General features: G+C 39.6%; 1 protein-coding gene across 6 annotated transcripts in view; it reads right to left on the reverse strand.

Moving 5' to 3' along the window:
- ACACA (acetyl-CoA carboxylase alpha) overlaps positions 1 to 23,722 on the reverse strand; it is a 242,979-nt gene that overhangs the window by 160,939 nt on the left and 58,318 nt on the right. For all 6 annotated transcript variants that reach the window (XM_028109119.2, XM_028109115.2, XM_028109116.2 and 3 more), the window contains 6 exons: positions 23,603 to 23,709; positions 19,883 to 19,993; positions 14,133 to 14,342; positions 10,387 to 10,557; positions 8,901 to 9,062; positions 8,373 to 8,536 (listed from right to left, as the gene is read on the reverse strand). In XM_028109119.2, the coding sequence (XP_027964920.1) occupies positions 8,373 to 8,536; positions 8,901 to 9,062; positions 10,387 to 10,557; positions 14,133 to 14,342; positions 19,883 to 19,993; positions 23,603 to 23,709 (925 nt within the window). The remainder of the gene's footprint in view (positions 1 to 8,372; positions 8,537 to 8,900; positions 9,063 to 10,386; positions 10,558 to 14,132; positions 14,343 to 19,882; positions 19,994 to 23,602; positions 23,710 to 23,722) is intronic.

Genomic DNA, 23,722 nt, shown 5'->3' on the forward strand with positions numbered 1-23,722 from the left:
TCTCACTGTCTCTCCCTCTCTGTCAAATAAATAAATCTCTCCCGCCGTCTGCCACTCCCCATGCTTGTGCTCGCGATCTCTCTCTGATAAATAAATAAATAAAATCTTGGGGTGCCTGGGTGGCTGAATCGTTAAGCGTCTGCCTTCGGCTCAGGTCATGATCCCAGGGTCCTGGGAATGAGCCCCGCATTGAGCTCCCTGCTCGGCAGGAAGCCTGCTTCTCACTCTCCCACTCCCCCTGCTTGTGTTCCCTCTCTCGCTGTGTCTCTCTCTGTCATATACATAAATAAAATCTGTAAAATAAATAAATAAATAAAATCTTTAAAAAAAGAAAGGAGACAAAAAATAGAAAGCACTAGTTCAATTTTTGATAGATATTCTAAAATATCTGAAGTATAAAATTACCTCCTGAGAGCCCTACTTTTCAGGCAAGCAGAATTTCTTTTAATATTTTATGTTTAATTAAGATAAATAAAATAAAAATTAATATTCAATATTTATGTTTAAAAGAATATTAATAACACGATATAGCAGTTATATGTGTACAAACTGTGTGTATATTTCATAGTATGCTGACGACTCTTATGTAAACAATGTGAACAGTTCCCTTATGTCGTTTTCATGTAACAAGCAGCTTAACTTTATTATTTTAAATGGCTGTAGGACATTTACAACCATACCTTTATTTTGATAACAAATAGCAGATCTTATCTATGATTTTATACCCTGCTAAGCTCTTGGTCAAGAATCTACCTCCCCGGGGGAGGGAGCAAGATGGCGGAAGAGTAGGAGACCTGGATTTCGTCTGGTCTCAGGAATTCAGCTGAATAGGGATCAAACCATTCTGAACACCTACGAACTCAACAAGAGATCGAAGAAAAGAATAGCAACAACTCTCTGAACAGAAAAGCGACCACTTTCTGGAAGGTAGGACGTTTGGAGAAGTGAATCCGAGGTGATATTCGGGAGGATAGACGGCGAGGGACGGGGCCTCTGTTGGCCGCTTCTGGCAAGTGTAGAGCCGCGGAGCACAAAATCGGAACTTTTAGAAGTCGACTCCGCGGAGGGATGTCGCTCCAGTGGCTAAGCAGAGGGTGGAACCCTCGCTGGACAGTGTGGTCTCAGGACCCTTGGGGTCACAAAAAGACCAGGGGTGCCTGAGTGCGGCAGAGCTCCTGGGTATCAGAGCAGGGAAGCCGGCTGCAGAGATGGAGCCGAAGTATGGGCTCTCAGCTCGGGGCTGCCATAAACCGTGACCATGGTACAGTTGGGCCACTGCTCCTCCAGCACGGACCCAACAAGCGGCAGAGCTGGGGAGACTCCCCTTCCTCCCCCGGAAGGAGCGGCGCACGAGCGCACCGCAGGGATCTGCTTGCTGGGTTTGGAGACTCCACATGGTGTCATGTGCCAGAGATAGAAACACTCGGTCACAGGCCAAGTGAGCACGGAGTGCGACCGGAGACTGGGGAGACGGGAGTGACTGCTTTTCTCTGGGGGCGCACTGAGGAGCGGGGCCCCAAGTTCTTGGCTCCTCCGGGCAGAGATTGGAAGGCCACCATTTTCACTCTCGTCCTCCAAAGCTGTACCGAGAGCTTGCAGGGAACAAAAGCTCCCGAGAGCAAACCCGAGCAGATTGCTTAGCTGGGGCGGGCAAGGACAGGGCAATTCCGCCTCCAGCAAAGACATCTGGGAACCACGGCAAGAGGCCCCTCCCCCAGAAGATCAGCACGAACAGCCAGCCAAAACCAAGTTTACTGATCAATGAGAACAGAAGAACTCCAGTGCTAGGGGAATATTGCACATAGAATTCATGGCTTTTTTACCATGATTCATTAGTCTTTCAAAGTTAATTTTTTTTAACTTTTTTTTTTTGAATTTCTCTTTTTCCCTTTTTCAACCAACATCTGATCAATCCTTTTTAAAAAAATTTTTTTTATTTTTCATTTTTAGAGTCATATTCTATCCCTTCACAGTAGTTACCCTTATTTTTGGCATATATATATAAGTTGTACTCTCTTTAAAATTTTGACAGTTTCTTCTAACATATCAAAATATACCCTAAATCTCTAGTGTATGGCTTTGTTCTAGTCTCCTGCCTGATCACATTCTCTCCTTTTTTTTTCCTTTCTTTCTTTTTCTTTTTAATTCTCTTCTTTATTTTTTCAAACACCTTCTTATCAATTCCTTTTTAAAATTTTTTAATAATTTTCATCTTTACAGTCATATTCCATCCCTTCATCATATCAACCCTTATTTTCTATTTTTTTTTAAAGATTTTTACTTATTTATTTGAGAGAGAGAGAGAATGAGAGATAGAAAGCACGAGAGGGAAAAGGGTCAGAGGGAGAAGCAGACTCCCTGCTGAGCAGGAAGCCCGATGTGGGACTCGATCCCGGGACTCCAGGATCATGACCTGAGCCGAAGGCAGTCGCTTAACCAACTGAGCCACCCAGGCGCCCTCAACCCTTATTTTCTACATATTTAAGTCTTTATTTCTTTAAAATTTTAGGAGGCACTTTCTTCTAACAGACCAAAATACACCCAAAATCTAGTGTGTGGCACCAATCTATGCACCAGCCTGATCATATTTGATCATATTCTGGTTTTGTTGTTTTGTTCTGTTTTTGTTTCTTTCTTTTTCTTTTTCTTTTTTTTTTTTCTTTCTTTTTTCTTGCTTTCCCTTTCTTTTCCCCTGGTTTCAGGTTTTTTTCTGATTTGTTTAGAGTATATTTTCTGGGGACATTGTTAACCTGTTAGCATTTTGTTCTCTCATTCATCTATTCTCCTCTGGACAAAATGACAAGATGAAAAAAATCACCTCAACAAAAAGAACAAGAGGTAGTACCATCTGCCACGGACCTACTCAATACAGACATTAGTACAATGTCGGACCTAGAGTTCAGAATCATGATTTTAACGACACTAGCTGGGCTTGAAAAAAGCATGGAAGTTATTAGAGAAACCCTTTCTGGAGAAATAAAAGAACTAAAATCTAACCAAGTCGAAATCAAAAAGGCTATTGATGAGGTGCAATCAAAAATGGGGGCACTAACTGCTAGGATAAATGAGGCAGAAGACAGAATTAGTGATATAGAAGACCAAATGATGAAAAATAAAGAAGCTGAGAAAAAGAGAGATAAACAACTACTGGATCATGAGGGCAAAATTCAAGACATAAGTGATATGATAAGATGAAACATTAGAATAATTGGGATCCCAGAAGAAGAAGAAAGAGAGAGAGGGGCAGAAGGTATATTGGAGCAAATTATAGCAGAGAACTTCCCTAATGTTGGGAAGGAAACAGGCATCAAAATCCAGGAGGCACAGAGAACCCCTCTCAAAATCAATAAAAATAGGTCAACACCCCAATATCTAATAGTAAAACTTATGAGTCTCAGAGACAGAGAAAATCCTGAAAGCAGCTCGGGAGAAGAGATATGTAACCTATAAAGGTAGAAACATTAGACTGGTAACAGACCTATCCACAGAGACCTGGCAGGCCAGAAAGGACTGGCATGATATCTTCAGAGCACTAAACGAGAAAAATATGCAGCCAAGAATACTATATATACTATATCCAGCTAGGCTCTCATTGAAAATTGAAGGAGAGATAAAAACCTTCCAGGACAAAAAAAAACTAAAGGAATTTGCAAACACGAAACCAGCCCTACAAGAAATATTGAAAGGGGTCCTCTAAGCAAAGAGAGAGCCTAAAAGCAGCATAGACCAGAAAGGAACACGGACAACATACAGTAACAGTCACCTTACAGGCAATACAATGGCACTAACTTCCTATCTTTCAATAGTTACCCTAAATGTAAATGGGCTAAATGCCCCAATCAAAAGACACAGGGTATCAGATTGGATTAAAAAACAAGACCCATCGATATGCTGTCTGCAAGAGACTCATTTTAGACCCAAAGACACCCCCACATTGAAAGTGAGGGGGTGGAAAACCATTTACCATGCTAATGGACACCAAAAGAAAGCTGGGGTGCCAATCCTTATATCAGACAAATTAGATTTTAAATCAAAGACTGTAGTAAGAGATGAGGAAGGACACTATATCCCACTGAAAGGGTCTATCCAACAAGAAGATCTAACAATTCTAAATATCTATGCCCCAAACATGGGAGCAGCCAATTATATAAGGCAATTAATAACAAAAGCAAAGAAACACATTGACAACAATACAATAATAGTGGGGGACTTTAACACCCCCTGATTGAAATGGACAGATCATCTAAGTAAAAGATCAACAAGGAAATAAAGACTTTAAATGACACACTGGTCCAAATGGACTTCACAGACATATTCACAACATTCCATCCCAAAGCAACGGCATACACATTCTTCTCTAGTGCCCATGGAACATTCTCCAGAATAGATCACATCCTAGGTCACAAATCAGGTCTCAACCGGTACCAAAAGACTGGGATTATTCCCTGCATATTTTCAGACCACAATGCTTTGAAACTAGAACTCAATCACAAGAGGAAAGTCGGAAAGAACTCAAATGCATGGAGGCTAAAGAGCATCCTACTAAAGAATGAATGGGTCAACCAGGAAATTAAAGAAGAATTAAAAAACTTCATGGAAACCAATGAAAATGAAAACATAACTGTTCAAAATCTTTGGGATACAGCAAAGGCAGTCCTGAGAGGAAAGTATATAGCAATACAAGCCTTTCTCAAGAAACAAGAAACGTCTCAAATACACAACCTAACCCTACACCTAAAGGAGCTAGAGAAAAAACAGCAAATAAAGCCTAAACCCAGCAGGAAAAGAGAAATAATAAAGATCAGAGCAGAAATCAATGAAATAGAAACCAAAAGAACCGTAGAACAGATCAACGAAACTAGGAGCTGGTTCTTTGAAAGAATTCACAAGACTGATAAACCCCTGGCCAGACTTATCAAAAAGAAAAGAGAAATGACCCAAATGAACAAAATCATGAATGAAAGAGGAGCGATCACAACCAACACCAAAGAAATACAAACAATTATAAGAGCATATTATGAGCAACTCTATGCCAGAAAATTAGATAACCTGGAAGAAATGGAGGCATTCCTAGAGATGTATCAACTACTAAAATTCAACCAGGAAGAAATAGAAAACCCGAACAGACCTATAACCACTAAGGAAATTGAAGCAGTCACCAAAAATCTCCCAACAAATAAAAGCCCAGGGCCAGATGGCTTCCCAGGGGAATTCTATCAGACATTTCAAGAAGAATTAATTATCTATTCTCCTGAAACTGTTCCAAAAAATGGAAATGGAAGGAAAATTTCCAGATGCATTTTATGAGGCCACCATTACCTTGATCCCAAAACCAAACAAAGACCCCATCAAAAAGGAGAATTACAGACCAATATCCTTGATGAACATGGATGCAAAAATTCTCACCAAAATACTAGCCAACAGGATCCAACAGTACATTAAAAGGATTATTCACCATGACCATATGGGATTTAACCCTGGGCTGCAAGGTTGGTTCAACATCCGTAAATCAATCAACATGATACAATACATTAACAAAAGAAAGAACAAGAATCATAGGATCCTCTCAATAGATGCAGAAAAAGCATTTGACAAAGTACAGCATGCTTTCTTGATCAAAACTCTTCAGAGTATAGGGATAGAGGGTACATACCTCAATATCATAAAAACCATCTATGAAAAACCTACAGCCAATATCATTCTCAATGGGGAAAAACTGAGAGCTTTCCCCCTAAGGTCAGGAACGCGGCAGGGATGTCCACTCTCACCACTGCTATTCAACATAGTATTAGAAGTCCTAGCCACAGCAATCAGACAACAAAAAGAAATCAAAGGCATCCAAATCGGCAAAGAGGAAGTCAAACTCTCACTCTTTACAGATGATATGATACTGTATGTGGAAAACCCAAAAGACTCCACCCCAAAACTGCTAGAACTCACACAGGAATTCAGTCAAGTGGCAGGATATAAAATCAATGCACAGAAACCAGTGGCATTCCTATACACCAACAACAAGACAGAAGAGAGACAAATGAAGGAGTCGATCCCATTTACAATTGCACCCAAAACCATAAGATACCTAGGAATAAATCTAATCAAAGAGGCAAAGGATCTGTACTCAGAAAACTATAAAATACTCATGAAAGAAATTGAAGAAGACACAAGGAAATGGAAAAACGTTTCATGCTCATGGATTGGAAGAACAAACATTGTGAAGATGTCAATGCCACCTAGAGCAATCTACACATTCAATGCAATCCCCATCAAAATACCATCCACCTTTTTCAAAGAAATGGAACAAATAATCCTAAAATTTGTATGGAACCAGAAAAGACCCCGAATAGCCAGAGGAATATTGAAAAAGAAAAGCAAAGCTGGCGGCATCACAATTCCGGACTTCCAGCTCTATTACAAAGCTGTCATCATCAAGACAGTATGGTACTGGCACAAAAACAGACACGCAGATCAACGGAACAGAATAGAGAGCCCAGAAATGGACCCTCAACTCTATGGTCAACTAATCTTTGACAAAGCAGGAAAGAATGTTCAATGGCAAAAAGTCTCTTCAACAAATGGTGTTGGGAAAATTGGACAGCCACATGCAGAAGAATGAAACTGGACCATTTCCTTACACCACACACAAAAATAGACTCCAAATGGTTGAAAGACCTAAATGTGAGACAGGAGTCCATCAAAATCCTAAAGGAGAACACAGGCAGCAACCTCTTCGACCTCAGCCGCAGCAATTTCTTCCTAGAAACATTGCCAAAGGCAAGGGAAGCAAGGGCAAAAATGAACTACTGGGATTTCATCAAGATAAAAAGCTTTTGCACACCAAAAGAAACAGTCCACAAAACCAAAAGTCAACTGACAGAATGGGAGAAAATACTTTCAGATGACATATCAGATAAAGGGCTAGTGTCCAAAATCTATAAAGAATTTATCAAACTCAACACCCAAAGAACAAATAATCCGATCAAGAAATGGGCAGAAGACATGAACAGACATTTTTCCAAAGAAGACATCCAAATGGCCAACAGACACATGAAAAAGTGCTCAACATCGCTCGGCATCAGGGAAATCCAAATCAAAACCTCAATGAGATACCACCTCACACCCGTCAGAATGGCGAAAATTAACAAGTCAGGAAATGACAGATGTTGGCGGGGATGTGGAGAAAGGGGACCCCTCCTACACTGTTGGTGGGAATGCAAGCTGGTGCAACCACTCTGGAAAACAGTATGGAGGTTCCTCAAACAGTTGAAAATAGAGCTACCATACGATCCAGCAATTGCACTAGTGGGTATTTACCCCAAAGATACAAATGTAGAGATCCGAAGGGGTACGTGTACCCCGATGTTTATAGCAGCAATGTCCACAATAGCCAAACTGTGGAAAGAGCCAAGATGTCCATCGACAGATGAATGGATAAAGAAGATGTGGTATATATACACAATGGAATATTATGCAGCCATAAAAAGGAATGAGATCTTGCCATTTGCAACGACGTGGATAGAACTGGAGGGTGTCATGCTGAGTGAAATAAGTCAATAAGAGAAAGACATGTATCATATGACCTCACTGATATAAGGAATTCTTAATCTCAGGAAATAAACTGAGGGTTGCTGGAGTGGTGGGGGGTGGGAGGGATGGGGTGGCTGGGTGATAGACATTGGGGAGGGTATGTGCTATGGTGAGCGCTGTGAATTGTGCAAGACTGCTGAATCACAGATCTGTACCTCTGAAACAAACAATGCAATATATGTTAAGAAAAAAGAAAAAAGAAGATAGCAGGAGGGGAAGAATGAAGGGGGGTAAATTGGAGGGGGAGACGAACCATGAGAGACAATGGACTCTGAGAAACAAACTGAGGGTTCTAGAGGGGAGGGGTGTGGGGGAATGGGTTAGCCTGGTGATGGGTATTAAAGAGGGCATATTCTGCATAGAGCACTGGGTGTTATGCAGAAAAAATGAATCATGGAACACTGTATCAAAAACTAATGATGTAATGTATGGTGATTAACATAAGAATAAAAAATTTAAAGAAAAAAAAAGAATCTACCTGCCCCCACAAAACAATACTGTTTCTATGGAAAAATATTATTTCTTTAAAGCAATCAATTTTATAAATTTATCAAAAATATGTGAAAGTAAAAATACTTGAAAAGACTCAGAACAGAAAACCATCTGCCAAACACTGCATAATTTAACACAACATGAATGCAAGTAATTAAAGATACATTTCTTCCAAAACATTGTGTGTATCAGTACCTTTGTAGCAGATAAATGATTCCCATTCCCAAGCTCACACTTTCACTGAAGATTAGCACAAATTTATTTTTTTAAATGCAATCAAATGTTATTATACTCACGAAATTGCTTCCTCTCTGTTTTCTCCCCAGGAGAAGCAGTGACCAAACTGAGAATCAGCAAATTCATGAAGGCCCCCTGCAGCAGCAACACTGAAATAACCCCAAACGTTCTTATTGCTACGGAAATTCAGTTCCTGAACTGTTCCTGAGCTGGGCTTAAAACCCTGTTAGAGAATGAAGAATATGAGAAACCATATTATATTTCTAAGGAAGAGAACATTTATATGTTCATTGTTTTGGCTCTGTGTTAAATCACATAGGGAAGCAGAAATGATGCACAAAAATCAGAAAGGCTTAAGGGCCAACATTCAATGCTACAGACCCAATGAGGACTCTATAATGACTAAAGTTGGATTAAATGGTCAACGGAGCAGTGATCACCTATTTGTCTGCTCTGATGAGACTTCTATAAATTTCCCTCTCCAGAGGAAGTCCCAAGATTATTGCAGAAGCAGGCCTCCAGATACCATATTGATATTAAAGTTCACAAGAAAAAAAAAGTATAAACCTTTTAAGTGATGGGTTTACCTCATCTGGATTTTCACTGGTGATCCGAGCAGCAATAACATGGCCCCTTGGACAAGGAACATGAGCAGAATTCTCAAAATCAATGGGAGCATCTCCCCAAGGAGATACCCCATACATCATACGAATATCCTTGATTCTGTATAGAGGGATCCCCATGGCAATCTGAAAGGAAAAACATCACTCATTTTTCACGGGTACTTTCCTTAAAATGTGGAGGCTATCAGATATAGGTATATAAGATTTTTCATTTTAGTAAGCCACCACCTAAAATGTTCTATTGTAGCCTGTATTCTACAACAATCAAATAAGTAACCCTAGTTGTGTGTGTGTCTACTGACATTTCTCCATTAAGGGAGCAGGATTAAAATACAGAAGGGAAGACTCAGTGTAAGTGACTATCCAAGAAGTTCAGACAGCTAAAAAGTCCTAACTGTGTCATAATTATTCCCACAAACCACTTAGAAAGTAAATAAATCTTTGGTACTTCATGGGAATACAGAAGGACCTCCCATTGTGGGTAAAGACATGTTAAATACAAATAATATCAAACCTCACCATTAGCCATTACTGTTTCCCAAAACATTTGTTTCCTGGGCCAAATGGAGAAAACAAGATTGACAACTAGCACTTTAAACATTACAAAAATAAACAAGTGCTACCAGTGTCTTGCCAGGAAAAACTTCCACCACCACCCTGATGTGGAATTGCTTCATTACAGAACACGAGTAAAAAAAGGAGTAGAGGACAAAGTTGTAAAGTTTTTTACAATTAAATTAATTGAATAAAGCATATTATTTTAGAGGCGCCTGGGTGGCTCAGTCAGTCATTAAGCGTCTGCCTTCGGCTCAGGTCATGATCCCAGAATCCTGGGATCGAGCCCCACATCAGGCTCTCTGCTCAGCGGGAAGCCTGCTTCTCCCTCCCTCACTCCCCCTGCTTATGTTCCCTCTCTCACTGTCTCTCTCTCTGTCAAATAAGTAAATGAAATCTTAAAAAAAATTAAAAAGCATATTATTTTAAAAATTTCTTTCTAAAATGTAACAGTTTCTATCAGACGTGTCTGGCTTAAAAAACATGATAGTATTACTAGATTTGTACCACATCAGTAAAACCAACCCACAGGGCACCTGGGTGGCTCAGTTGGTTAAGCGACTGCCTTCGGCTCAGGTCATGATCCTGGAGTCCCGGGATCAAGTCCCGCATCGGGCTCCCTGCTCAGCAGGGAGTCTGCTTCTCCCTCTGACCCTACTCCCTCTCATGCTCTCTGTCTCTCATTCTCTCTCTCACAAATAAATAAAATCTTAAAAAAAAAAAATCTAAAACCAACCCACACATCACAACCCATACAGCACGAGATGAACATGAGATGAGACTCAGATAGGAGGTGCTTCTCTCTTATCAGACACTGGTTAAACCCGTTCCTCGGGCATCTCGGACTTTCAAACTCCTGCAGGCAACTTGCTCAGCTAAGATCAAGGTGATTCACCTGGAGTTGTGCTGCAGGGAGGTTGACATCAGCCACCATCTCTGTACAAGGGTGTTCCACCTGCAGCCGAGGATTCAGTTCCAGAAAGTAGAAGCTTCCATCCTGGCTGTAGAGGTATTCCACAGTCCCAGCACTCACGTAACCAACCATCTTGGCAAGTTTCACCGCACACTAAAAGAAACATAAGTCAACGTAAGTATCTCAACCTTGACGAGCTGGTGGACCACTGTAGCCCCTCCCTCTCTTCCTGACTCAAATATCCACCGTTTTTAAGAGCCACCAAAGGCTTTCAGCCACATAAGAGTAAATTTCACCCTCCCTGATTATTATACAAGGCCTCTAAGACATGGATGGCAAACTCAATCCAGAGCTGGGGGAAAACTGTTTCTCACTTGGGATCACAGACAACTTAACCCTCTCAAGTACAAGTGTATGCAGGCAAAAAAAAAAAAAAAAAAAAAAAAAGCCACCATGGCAGACTATTTAGTGTGCCTTGGTTTTTAGTATTCCTACTAATCTTCCTAGAAACATGGCTAGAGACTAGATTTTCTAACCTCTCTTGCAGCTAGTGACTAAGTTTTGACATAGTAATATCAGCATTAGTGAGTAATATGCATAAGGTCTGAATCAGGTTTTGGAAAGGAAATTACTTATCCTCTATTCCTGGCTTTTCTCCTTCTGTGCACTGGAACACAGTCATAGTAGTTCAAGCCAGTTTCTGCCATGCAGCTGAGAACATACTAAGAATGGCAGAACAAAACAGAAAGAACCTGAATTGCAAGATGGCCTCAGGAAGCAGAACTGTCCTACAACCCTGGAGAGCTCACCTCAGATTTTGATGGGAAGGAAAGATAAACTTCTACCTCAACTAAGTCATTTTATTTTTTGGATCTCTTTATTAAACTGCTTAACCTGTACACTAATCAATACAGAAATTATAAAATTCAGGGGTGCCTGGGTGGCTCAGTCGTGAAGCGTCTGCCTTCGGCTCAGGTCATGATCCCAGGGTCCTGGGATCGAGCCCCACACTGGGCTTCCTGCTCTGCGGGAAGCCTGCTTCTCCCTCTCCCACTCCCTTTGCTTGTGTTCCCTCTCTCGTTGTGTCTCTCTCTGTCAAATAAATAAATAAAATCTTAAAAAAAAAAGAAATTATAAAATGCAGGTAGGATGCTACTATTTAAAAAAATTAAAATATGGGATGCTAGCTTAGCAACAGAGTAGTGGGTAGCAAGGAATCAAATACTGCAGACGGAAAGAAAAGGTTGTGGCCTCATTGTTAGGCATAACAAAACATTCAGTAAATTGTCTTCCACAATAACTTGGATGGCAGACAACACACTAAGAAAGCCCTAAGAAAAAGATAAAGTCAGAATGTGAAAAAACTAACTGTTTTTGTACCTCAAAACCAGGTTAGATTCTCACCCCGAAGCAACCCAGTATCAAAGATCCACTAATAGAGGAAAATTTAATGTATCTAGAAATTTTGGGATGTGGTAACTCCTACCTGAAGCTGGGTGTAAGCAAATAATCCAGAAACTTAACTAAGTTTTGAAGGAATTGTATTTCTAAACATACCATAAACCTGGCCTTGAAAAGCCTGTGATTGATAACTAGAGTAATATTTGTGGCCCCACTCTTGCACCAGCTCTGCCAAAGAAGGCATAGTCTCTAAAGCCCAATCACAGAGAAAACTCAATGAGGAAGAACTTCGCAGGGAACCTTCAGGGACGATGGGCAGGGGATTTACTACCAGAGAGCAGAACCAGAGGCAGCGAGAGGGCTAAATGAAATCATCACAATTACTGCCTGGAAGAATCTGCTAACTGCTATGGACCAAGGATTATTATATATTTTTCATTCTTCTTTTTTCCAAATGGGAGTTATCCTGTTCATATTCCATTGCTGTTTGGGTAGATGCTGGAGGGAGGAATGACCAGGGGTTGATAACTTGTATTTCAGGCCACTGGCCTGTGAAAAGCCACATGAACATTTAATGCAGAGAAATGTACATGACCTAGAGATCCTGGACTCTGAGCTGACTGTAGTAACTGGTTGGGACTTTAGGCTGTCTTCTTTGGGGAAAGACTAAGTATGTTAGTAAGAAAGTGAGAAAAGGAATGTGAAAAGATAATGGGTAGCCAGAGGAGCAGACTGAGGCAGACTATTAAACTATTAAATGCCCTCCAGTGATTTTTCTGTGTGTCATTCATCTAGTAATTGCATCTCCTGAATTTCAGCTGAGTATATGGCCACTCAGTTAGTGACTACAATTCCCAACATCCCTTATAGCTAGGTGTGATTGTGTAACTGAATTTTGCCCAATGGGATATGAACAGAAGTAATATGGGTTACTTCTGGATCACATTTTTATATGCTTGCCCTCCTAGTCCTTTCTCACCTCCTCCCACAAGCTACAACACGAACCTCATCTTGTGAGGAACCTTTAATCATGAAGATAGTAACACCTTAGGGCAAGGGTTGGCAAACACTTTCATTAAAGAACCAGATAGTAATTATTTTCAGCTTTGTGGCCTATATAGTTTCTGCCACAACCACACAACTCCGGCATTGCAGTAATAAAGCAGCCAGATCAGACATAAATAAATTAGCATAGCTGTGATGCAATAACTTTTTATTTACAAAGTTGGCAGGTTGGATTTGGCTAACAAGGTGTAGTTTGCTGACCCCATTCCTAGTGAATGGCACAGCAATAAACCTGGGTCCCTGGTACCAACTCATCTTGCAATAGTGGTGAGAACGAGAAAGAGAATTTATACCTTGTTAAAGCCACTGAATTTTGGAGGTCTCTTTTTTATGGCAGGTAAAGAAATGATTCTTGATAAATTCACACAATGTATAAATTAAACTTCCAACACAGATGACCATATATTTAGCTTATTTGAAATTCAGGAGAAAAGAGAAGGAAAACATATTTCCGATAAGATGACTCAGTCACTATTCCAGAAAAGACCACGTTCAGACCCTTAAACTACAAGTGCAAGACTGCTGAGAGATTCTTTTCTACACAAAAATACAGAATATATAAACTTTAGAGATGCGTAGAGCACCTTTTAAGAGATAATGGATTTCAATAAATATATCTGAAGATTCAAAAAAATGGAACTGCCTGATTATCATCAGCTTATTAAAAAAAAAAAAAAATCAGGGGCACCAGGGTGGCTCAGTCAGTTAAGCATCCACTCTTGGTTTCAGTTCAGGTCATGATCTCAGGGTCCTGAGATAGAGCCCTAGGTCGGGTTCTGTGCTCAGTGCTGAGTCTGCTTAAGATTCTCTCCCTCTAGGGGCACCTGGGTGGCTCATTCCATTGAGTGTCTGCCTTTGGCTCGGGTCATGATCCCAGAATCTTGCTCAGTGGGGAGGCTGTTTCTCCCTCTGTCCCTCTCTCTACCCCTTCCCCTACTCAAACCTTCTCTCTCTCAAATAAATAAATAAAATCTGAAAAAAAATATTAAACAGTAAGATTAAAAATCCCCAAACATTTCTTTTCTTTATCCCTACTCAAAATAGTATACTAAATAATTTTTTTCAAAAGCGTTAACTAATTGAGAGCCCAAAATGTTTAGAGGGAGAACGGTAGAATCATTTTTCCTTTAGGAAAAGGATATAATCTTATAAATTATCTAGAACCACTGTTTGAAATTCCAGTATTCTCAGACTGGTATATGAATTGAATGAGTAGTAATCCTGTGTAAGAAAACAAAACTTACAGCTTTTCATATACACACCTGTTCCATATGTTCAAATACTGCTGGAGTAGCGATGGCAGCAGGTGCTTCCTCAATAATCTTCTGATGCCTGCGCTGTACAGAGCAGTCACGGCCAAAGAGAGAGATAGCATTGCCATACTGATCTGCTAAAATCTGTACCTCCAGATGACGAGATTGTTTGGCTAGTCTCATGACAAATATAGGAGATCCAGGGACTTCAGCTTGAACCTATGTTAGAAAAGGAAATAAAACAAATTCTTAAGTAGTAAGCATTTTTTCTATCCTGATAAGCTGCTTCAATTTCAACAGGCAGATGCCTAGAAGTGTCAGGGACCACGTGAATTAGTAGGAATACAGAAATAAATAAAACATAGCTCATGCCCTCATCTATTTTCAAGATCCTGCATTCTTAGTTATATAACCGATATTACTTGGTGGCTGTGAAACACAGGAACATCCAGTGTGTTACAAAAGTGAAAAACAAAATAGTTTGAAAAGACACACACACAAATCCCACAAAAGGGTGAAATACGGCCATCAACGGCAGACAGCCAAAAGTACACCCTGCTCCAGACGAGGTGCCTTCCCGGTTCGCATTCTGTCACAGACAGTGTGTTGTAGTCAAAGCACTTGGATCTTCAGTGTGGAGGCACACTGCCCCTGGAGATAGAGTTCTACACTGGCAGTGGTTTTCTTGTAGCTCTTATAAAGATGATCCAACGTTTTCTGGCTTCCACTGCTTTTATTGAGATGTCAGCTATCAACATATTGTTACTCCTCTGAAAGTAACCTTTTACAGCTGCTTTAAGATTTTCTCTTTCTCTCTTTTTTTAGGGGGAGCGAGGGAGCAGAGTTACTCTGGTAATCTTAGATGTGGTTTTCTCTGTGTTTGTCCTGTGGGGCTCATAGTTTTTTGTTTTTTAAAATCTGTGCTTGGTATCTTTTATAAGTTCAGGATAATTCTTAGCTGTTATCTCTTCAAATACTGTTTCTGCTCCATGATGTGATCAAATATTGCTTCTGTTCCATTCTCTCTCTCCTCTGAGATTCAAAGCTTAAGATGTTAGATCATTTCACTATATCCCATATGTCTTTTATGCTGTTTTGCTATGTAAAGTCTCCCCAAGACTCAGTGGGTTGCTTAGGACATCAATCATTTTATTTGCTCATGATACTGTCCTCATCTGGGCAGTTCTTCTGGTCTTGCCTGGGGTCACTCGTGTGTATATCATCATCTGGTAGTTCAAGTGGGGCTGAATGGTCTCACTCAAATGTCTGGTGACTTGTGCTGACTGTCGACTGGTAGGTCCAGGGAGCCTTGACTGGAACAGCTCATCTCTATAGCATGTGGACTCTCATCCTCCAATAGGGCTAGCTCAGGCTTCTTCAATGCAGTGTTCCAAGAAAGTGAGGGCAGAAGCTGCAAGACTTCACAAGCTCTAGGCTCTAGAATTTACACGACACCACTTTTGCCACATTCTAATGATTTAAGCAAGCCACAAGGCCAGCTAAGACTCAAGGGGTGGGAAAAGAGATGCCACCTCTTGATGAGAGGAAAGGCAATCACATTGCAAAAGGATATACATACAAGGATGGGAGGAGTTATTGCGGCCATCTCTGCAAACAATCTACTATGGTCCGCCCTCTGGCCACAATAATTCACATACCTCCCACATGCAAAATAGACTCACCCCCTCCCAAGACCCCCAAAGTCATCCAATCATGGCATCAGGCTTGACGTCCATTTTCTCATGAATCATGTCCAGATGCGAATGAGACTCCTTGGGTGCAGGTCCTCAGGTACAGTTTCTCTTGATCCAACGATCTGGGAACTAAAAAGACAAGTTATCTGCCCCAACACCCCCAACATTTAATGATGAGATGGGGAAAGGATAACTGTAAAAGATATTCCTGTTCAAAGAAGAGAGGATGGGAAGTACACAGCAGTCACTGTTCCATAGCAACTCTGCATCTCAGGTTTCCTGACTCTAGGGACAGTGAAATTTTGTTAGGGTCCTTGTTCTGTTCCCTGGGAGTGATTTTCCTAATCCATGGCTGTCCTCTGCTCTTAGCTCTGCCCTCTGGGTTCCCAGCTCTGTTCTCTGACAAATCTCTTTTTTTATTGGAAATAACTGATATTTACAACTGAATAGCTTTCTCAGTCTGTTTCCTGTTTATAGAAAGTTGAAGAGACACAGAAGCCTCTTCGAAGTCTGAACTACCTCTGTCCCTTTTGGATCCTTTGGTGTAATCGTAAGTACAACTTCTTGAAAATGTTGTGGGTTTCCTATGAATCACATTGGGAGATTTACTCCCTGCCCCAAAAGATCTGTAATTTTTTTGCACAGATGGCTCTATACTTTGGGCATATCAGGCTGCAGTGGGACAACACCTTTAAGATTCTTTGAAGCTCTTTCCTGTTAACTGAGAGGGTAATCTACCCAGTGGTGTCTTAAATATTTCTGAGGCCTTAAATGATCTCACAGGTACTCTTGACTTGGCCTTTACTCTAAGGTCACTTTTTATTTTGAAGATCTTTCACCAGGTGGAGAGACTGGGAATGAGAAACTATTTTCAAACTCAATAAACTTGAAACACCTTCATTAGCTCATCTCTCTAATTCCTTAGCATCAAGTAACCAGAAGGATTTAACAGATGCTTTCAACACTTTGCCTAGAGATCTCCTTAATTTTCCTTAAAATTCCTAAATTTCCTTAACTAGGTCCATGAGTTTATTAAATACATTCTCTGTCTTCCAAGTTACCTCAGACAATTGTTCCGTCATTATAGAACATGTGTTAACCTTTTTTTATCAGACTCTACTAATAATTCCCTCACAGCCTATCCAGCCTCCACTAACAGTCTGTTCATCATCCCTCCAGCCTTCATGAACAATCTCATCATTTTTTCAGTCTCCACCTATGAGCCAGTCTTAAAGCCAATGCACATATTTTACTTTTTTGTTGTGGCAGCATCACACCTTTGGGATATCAATTTCTGTGGCAGTTACCCACTGATGCCTAACAAACCACCAAAAATTTAGTAACTTAGGACACCAACCATTTTATTTTAATTGCTTACAGCAATTTGAGTGGGGCACAGTTGGGTAGTTCTGCTGATCTTGGCAGGAGCTACTCATGCAGCTGTAGTCATCTGGCAACTTGACTGGGGTTGGGTGGTCTAATAGGGTCTCACTTGCACGTCTCAAATGTGATGCTGTCAGCATGTAGGTCTAGGAAGTCTCAGCTGGGACAACTCATCTCTATGTCATGCAGCCTCTCTTTCTCCAAAAGGCTAGACTGGTTTCTTCACTTGTCAGTATGAGGTTCAATTCAAGAGGGCAAGGGCAGAAATGAGGTTTAGACTTCAGAACTTATACATTTCTGCTACATTCTCTTGGCTAAAACAAGTCACAGGGTTAGCCAAACTTCAAAGAGTGAGGAAAAAAGACAGTCTTTCTTGATGGGAGGAGAGGCAAAAATCATAGGGGTCTGTATAGAGAGATGGGAGGAGTTATCATGTTCATCTTTGCAAATAATCTCTTACATGCTCTTTTCTGTATTTTTCATCCTTTTGTCTCTTCATGCTTTGGTCTGAATTTTCTTCTGAGCTATCTTCCAGTCACTAATTCTCTCTTCAACTGCACCTAATATGCTATTAAACTCCTCTATTGACTTCTTATTTTTAGTTACTGTATTTTCAGTTCTAGAATTTGTTTCTTCTTTATAGTTTCCAGTTTTCCAGCCAAATTCTTGTCTTTAATTTCCTTGAATACCTTAAGTATAGTTACTTTAAAATCCTTGTCTGATAGATCCATTATCTAAATTCTCTGCGGGTCCCTTTAAAACTGACTTTTATTTTTCTTGATTTTCAGTCATGTAATTTGATATGCTTGCTTACTTTGAAATGGCTATTTGATACTTCATTTGAAAAATAAATAGAAATAATTTGAGGTTCTGGATGTTATTATATTTGCTTCTTTCTGGTGGCTAGTGACACTAGCAATCCTAGAACCCCTTGCATGAATCAAAGGTTGAGTATTTTGAAGCTGAGATTTAGTCCCTGTGAAGGTTGGTCTATTTCCAGTTTATTTTTACTCCTAAGGTATAGTTCCTTCAAGATCCCAACCTAAAATGTGCGAGGTTTTCTTAGCAAACTCTAAAGGCTAAGTTTTGTCCTTTTAGTCTTGTAAGACTGTTGAAAACTCTAATCAGCTTTTTAACTCCTTCTCAAACCAGAAGATATCTCTAGGGAAAAAGTGGCCTCAAATGCCACCTCCTCAGGTTTCCTTCTTCTCTTATACCTTCGCCCCATAACTCTTTATTGTCTTGAAAGGTGTCTAATGCCTTAAAATAGATTTTTAAAAAAAATTTTGTCCAGCTTTTCCAGTTTGTTCTCAATGGGAGGATTGGTTTGTTATTTAGTTAATCATTATTGGAACTTGAGGATTTTCATGTAAAACTTCCTAGTGTTCTAGAATCTTCAACTATTTGATTCCACAGTAATAAGTAGTTTCGAAATACCTAAAGGACTTATATTTTTAAAAAATTAACAGGCTTTTTCTTTTGCTTCTAAGAGCAAGAGACCTTTTCTTTAGACCCCATGAGGCATTGATCTACCTATGAAATTAGGTAAACTACAAAAGGAATATAAAGAAAAAGAAGGGTAATATTTGAATTTTGATATTCAAAATAGGACAGTGCAGCAAAACAACATCTTTATCACCTTTATTAGTTTGCTGTTGAATGGTTTAAAAAAAAAGAGAGAGAGCAAATAGAAGGTGGCTAGAGACACTAGTAAAAGATTGTGCAAAGTAAAAACGCTGGGAAAAATAAAAACAGTGGGAAGCTAGGAGAATGAAAGGCCAGAATGTGTCCCAATTTTCTTTTTTCTGGTAGGAGAAAAAAAGTGTGAGTCAAGTATGTGAGGGTAGCTCCAGGGCAGGAAAGAAGAGACTTTTTCTCCCAATTATCTCTCTAAGATTCTGAAAAGAGATCATTTTTTTGGCCTCCACAACTAACTAGTAGTATGGCCACACGACTCAGCTGCAAATCAGAGGGTTAGACAGACCCTCTGAGAGATTTGAGGTTTAGCTTTCCTAGCCATCCTCAGTTATAGGATGTGGACCTGCCATAGGGTGTCTGCATGTGGTGGCCATGCAGCACAGACTAGGGTGTAGACTGCAGAGCTGGCGAGGTAGTTGGTCACACAGCAAAAACTCAGGATTCAGCCAATGTGAACTAAAGTAAGATAAAGTCAATCAGAGAGCCTGTGTCTGGCCAAGCCAAGAGCATGCAGAATTAAGAGTTAACCGCATACTTTACAGTGACAGCAGAAGAGGGACACAAAAAGGTAGAAAGGCATTTTCACTCTTCCTTATCACTATGATGTCCTAGGAACCACATGCACCATATAGGGAAAAGCTATCTGAGAAACTGAGCACTTCTACATAAGAGTGAATAACTATTGTTTGAGTTACCTTAGTGAATAAAACCTTACACTGAACTGGACATTGCTAATAAGCAGGTAAGAGGTAGAGAGAAAGACTAGAGTACTTATAGACAAAATTAAATATTTTCTGGATATCCAAATTATATTATGACTTATTACCTTTTATTTTATTGAGGTATAATTGATGTACAACATTATATTAGTTTTTGGTATACAACATAACAGTTTATATATATAGTGTGAGTTAAATCATGTATCTCTGATATAGCTCTGATATACATGTAAATTCAAACAAACAAAAACAACTTGTATTCTACCTGTCTGAAAAGGTTAGGGAAGTCATCTGCATTGTTGACTTTTCTGATTCCTTTCCCTCCTCCTCCTTCTGAAGCCTTGATCATTACTGGATATCCAACTTCCTCTGCTGCCTTCAAGAAAAAAGAGAAAAATGGAAATAAGAGTAGTATTAACAGGGAAGGAGAAAACTGGCACCTTCTCCCTTTAAGAATGCTGTCATTTGGGGCACCGGGGTGACTGACTCTTGATTTCGGCTCAGGTCATGATCTTGAGCCCCATGTCGGGCATGGAGTCTGCTTGGGATTCTCTCTCTCTCTCTCTTTCCCTCTGCCCCTCCTCCTGCTTGAATTCTCTCTTTTGCTCTCTAAATAAAAATAAATAAAATCTTAAAAAAAAAATGCTGTTGTTGGTAGGTCCAAAAGTAGTAAAATAGAAAGGTCCTGAAGACATAGGTGAAAAACAAAAGTAGTAACAGTATTTGTAGCATTAGGTTGAACAAAAAGAAAGGGCCCTTTTTTTGTAGGTTAAAAAAAAAATTGTTGAATATGCATTTTCATGTGGTTCAACCTAAGATAATCCTGTATACGCCAAAAACAAAATAAAACTACACGTTTATGGGGCACCTGGGTGGCTCAGTCAGTTAAGCATCCAACTCTTGATTTTGGCTCAGGTCATGATCTCCGGGTCATGGGATCAAGTCCCCATATCAGGCTCCCCGCTGAGCATGGAGTCTGCTTGTTCCTCTCCCTCTGCTCCTCCCCCCATTTGCGTGCTCTCTCTCTCAAATAAATAAATAAAAATTTTTTGAAAACTTATATATTTATATATGATTATGTATGCATTCATACACCCACATATCAGAGTATAAAGAAAAAGTCTAGAATATATATCAGTAGTGATTTCTAAAAGGAAGATGGGTAGATATACTTCTACTTTTTACTATATTTATTTCTCTATTATTGGAATTATAGTATGTAGGTATTCATGTATTACCTCAAATTTTTATTTTTAAAAAAGGTGTAAGTAGTTAACTTAATAAACTGCTGATGGTCCCAGTAGAGCTTCTGACAACATATAAGATTCAACAAATCAGAACTCTCGTGTATCCAGAAATTATTTTCTCAACTTTTCATAAAAGATAAAAATAACAAGACACTAAAATATTAAAAAAAATTAGAACACTAATTTTCAACACATACTCTAAATGCGGTTTTTGCACTTACAGAATTTAATAATGATCAGGTAACAATCCTAAAACTTTCTGAAAATTATTATATATCTGTTAAGGAGGGAGCTAGTTAAATCAAGATATGTCCATCTATTAGAATACTGTGCAAGTATTAAAAGGGATGAGGTGACTTTTACATGTAACAATACAGAAAATGTCCAGATTGTATTGTTACAGCAAAAAGTAAAGTAGGGAAAAGTTAACCAAAATTTAGAATAACTAAGTCATTCCTCTGTTAAAACATTCCAGTGATTTACGGTTTCCAATTAACAATATCTAAACATGTACCAAGAGAAAGAAGAGCATTTCAAACGTTGAATTAGTCGATTAAGTACAGTTCCATCTCTTCTAAAATTCTTACCTCTGTTCACTTCTATGCTTATAAACAGAGTTAGCCTGATGAAATAATGTTATCAAAGAAAGAGTTATCACTGAGTGATAAGTACCAAAGAATCAGCCACAAATGTGAAAAAGACTTAAAAAAATATATGGGGTAGGGGTCCCTGGGTGGCTCAGTCGTTAAGTGTCTGCCTTCAGCTCAGGTCATGATCCCAGGGTCCTGGGATCAAGCCCCGCATCAGGCTCCCTGCTCTGCGGGAAGCCTGCTTCTTCCTCCCCCACTCCTCTTGCTTGTGTTCCCTGTTTTTCTCTGTGTCTCTGTCAAATAAATAAATAAAATCTTTAAAAAAAATAAAAAATAAAAATAGGGTGGTCCACATGATGTAAGAAGGTAGGCCTTGTGTAAAAAGATATGAAGCCTCTAGGCACAGGTCATCCATTTAGAATATTTTTTTTTAAAGATTGTATTTATTTATTTGAGAGAAAGAGTGAGAGAGAGAGGGAGAAAGAGCACGAGCAGGGGGAGAGGCAGAGGGAGAGGGAGAAGCAGGCTCTCCACTGAGCAGGGAGCCCAATGCAGGCCTTGATCCCAGGACCCTAGGATCATGACCTGAGCCAAAGGCAGACACCCAACCAACTGAGCCACCCAGGTGCCCCCTTTTAGAATATTTTAGAAGAATTTTAATGTCATGAGGAAAATGCCTATGCATTAATAAAAAATAGGAAAAGAAACTAGGATTAGTAAGTATATATACTAGCAATATATATATACTACAATATATATATATACAGTAAGATCCTAATTTTATACTTATCATAATAATTATAAATATGGGAATCTATTAATAAAGATGATCACTATATGATAATAATATATATTATGAATCAAAAAAGGCTGAAATAAGATGTATGAATGTGTTATGAATATGTATCTATCTCTGGATGGTGGGTTTATGGGTGGTTTTACCATCATCTCTTTTCTGGCCTTCCAAATTTTCTACCAGAAATTTTTATGTTTAAAATTATGACCAGGAAAAAAAAAAGAATTTCAATTGATAAGCAAAATAGCTAGTTCCTTATAAAGGGCTTCTACTCTTTTGCAAGTTACAGCAAATAGAGTATAGCGTTTGCAATTCAATTAGAAATAATTATTCTTATTTGGGAGATTACGAGAGGCTTAACTTGAAATGCAAACAGAAGAGCAAAATTAGTTGAGCTTTCAGCAACCCTCTTGAATTTATAACATACAAAGTCAAACACAATAGTGTGTTTTTCTAAAATAGCCTCTTTCATCATCTACTTGGAAGCATAATTGATGCTTATAACTATTTAAAAAGTGAAAGGGGAAAAAAGTGAAAGGGGAACAAGATGGGGAGAACTATGAAAGAAAGAAAAGGCACTGTTGGAGAAAGGATCTCCTTTTGCTTGGGTTCCTGTTTCTACAAGGATGGACAGTAATTAGACACCTTCAGCCTCTCTTGGCTCCCTCCCTTACCCCTCCCCAAGGGAAAAAGAGTGAATGGTGTGATTGGTCAGTTTGGAAGGAGGAACTGAGCATGCAGCGCTTGGCCTCTTCCCCTTTGGGATCAGCCTACTGCACAGAACATATGCTCTTCGTCAGCTCTCAGTGATACAAGAAGCTGAATGGTAAAAAACTCTGTCTCTGCAGAGGAAAGTCTGTGGTTACTCAGCACTGCAAGTACCCAGTGAGTAAGCATGTTGGACTCGGGTGTTCAGTTTACAAATCTGATTGTTGCTACACACTGAAGCCATTTTCACCAACATCTCCATTCGAAATAAAGCTGACATTTCTCTGTCTGCCTGGCTTCTCGGTTCTGAATTCAAGCAGGGGCAAATGTGTGTTGTTTGTCACTCTGTCCCCTGCCACCACATACACCCACTAACAGGTGGTAGAGAGCAGAATAGGTACTCCCTTAAAGCTCTGATTTAGCCACCTAAGAAATGTTCTGTCCAGGTGAGCAGCTTGCTTCAAAACAAATTTAAATTATTTTTGTTAAATCTAGGTCACTTCCTTACTCTATAAACTGTATCTCCGGTTCTTACAATCCCAATGCCATCATGGGTGTTTATCATGAACCAGGCTACAAATTACTTTGTTTGTGACTCTAATTGGTCAGTTGAAAGACATCACTCCCTAGAGTTCATAACCTACCTTCAGCCCATCATCCACATCCTTCACATAACCTTTCTCATATAATTCCTGGGGAACATTTAAGATACGTTTTGAAAAATCATTTTCATGCCAGTCCACACGAAGACCTGTAATAGATAA

This window comes from Eumetopias jubatus, unplaced genomic scaffold (assembly GCF_037043125.1).
Source record: "Eumetopias jubatus isolate StellerSeaLion01/CBP00866 unplaced genomic scaffold, mEumJub1_p1.0 scaffold_10, whole genome shotgun sequence".
NCBI classification, from domain to species: domain Eukaryota; kingdom Metazoa; phylum Chordata; class Mammalia; order Carnivora; family Otariidae; genus Eumetopias; species Eumetopias jubatus.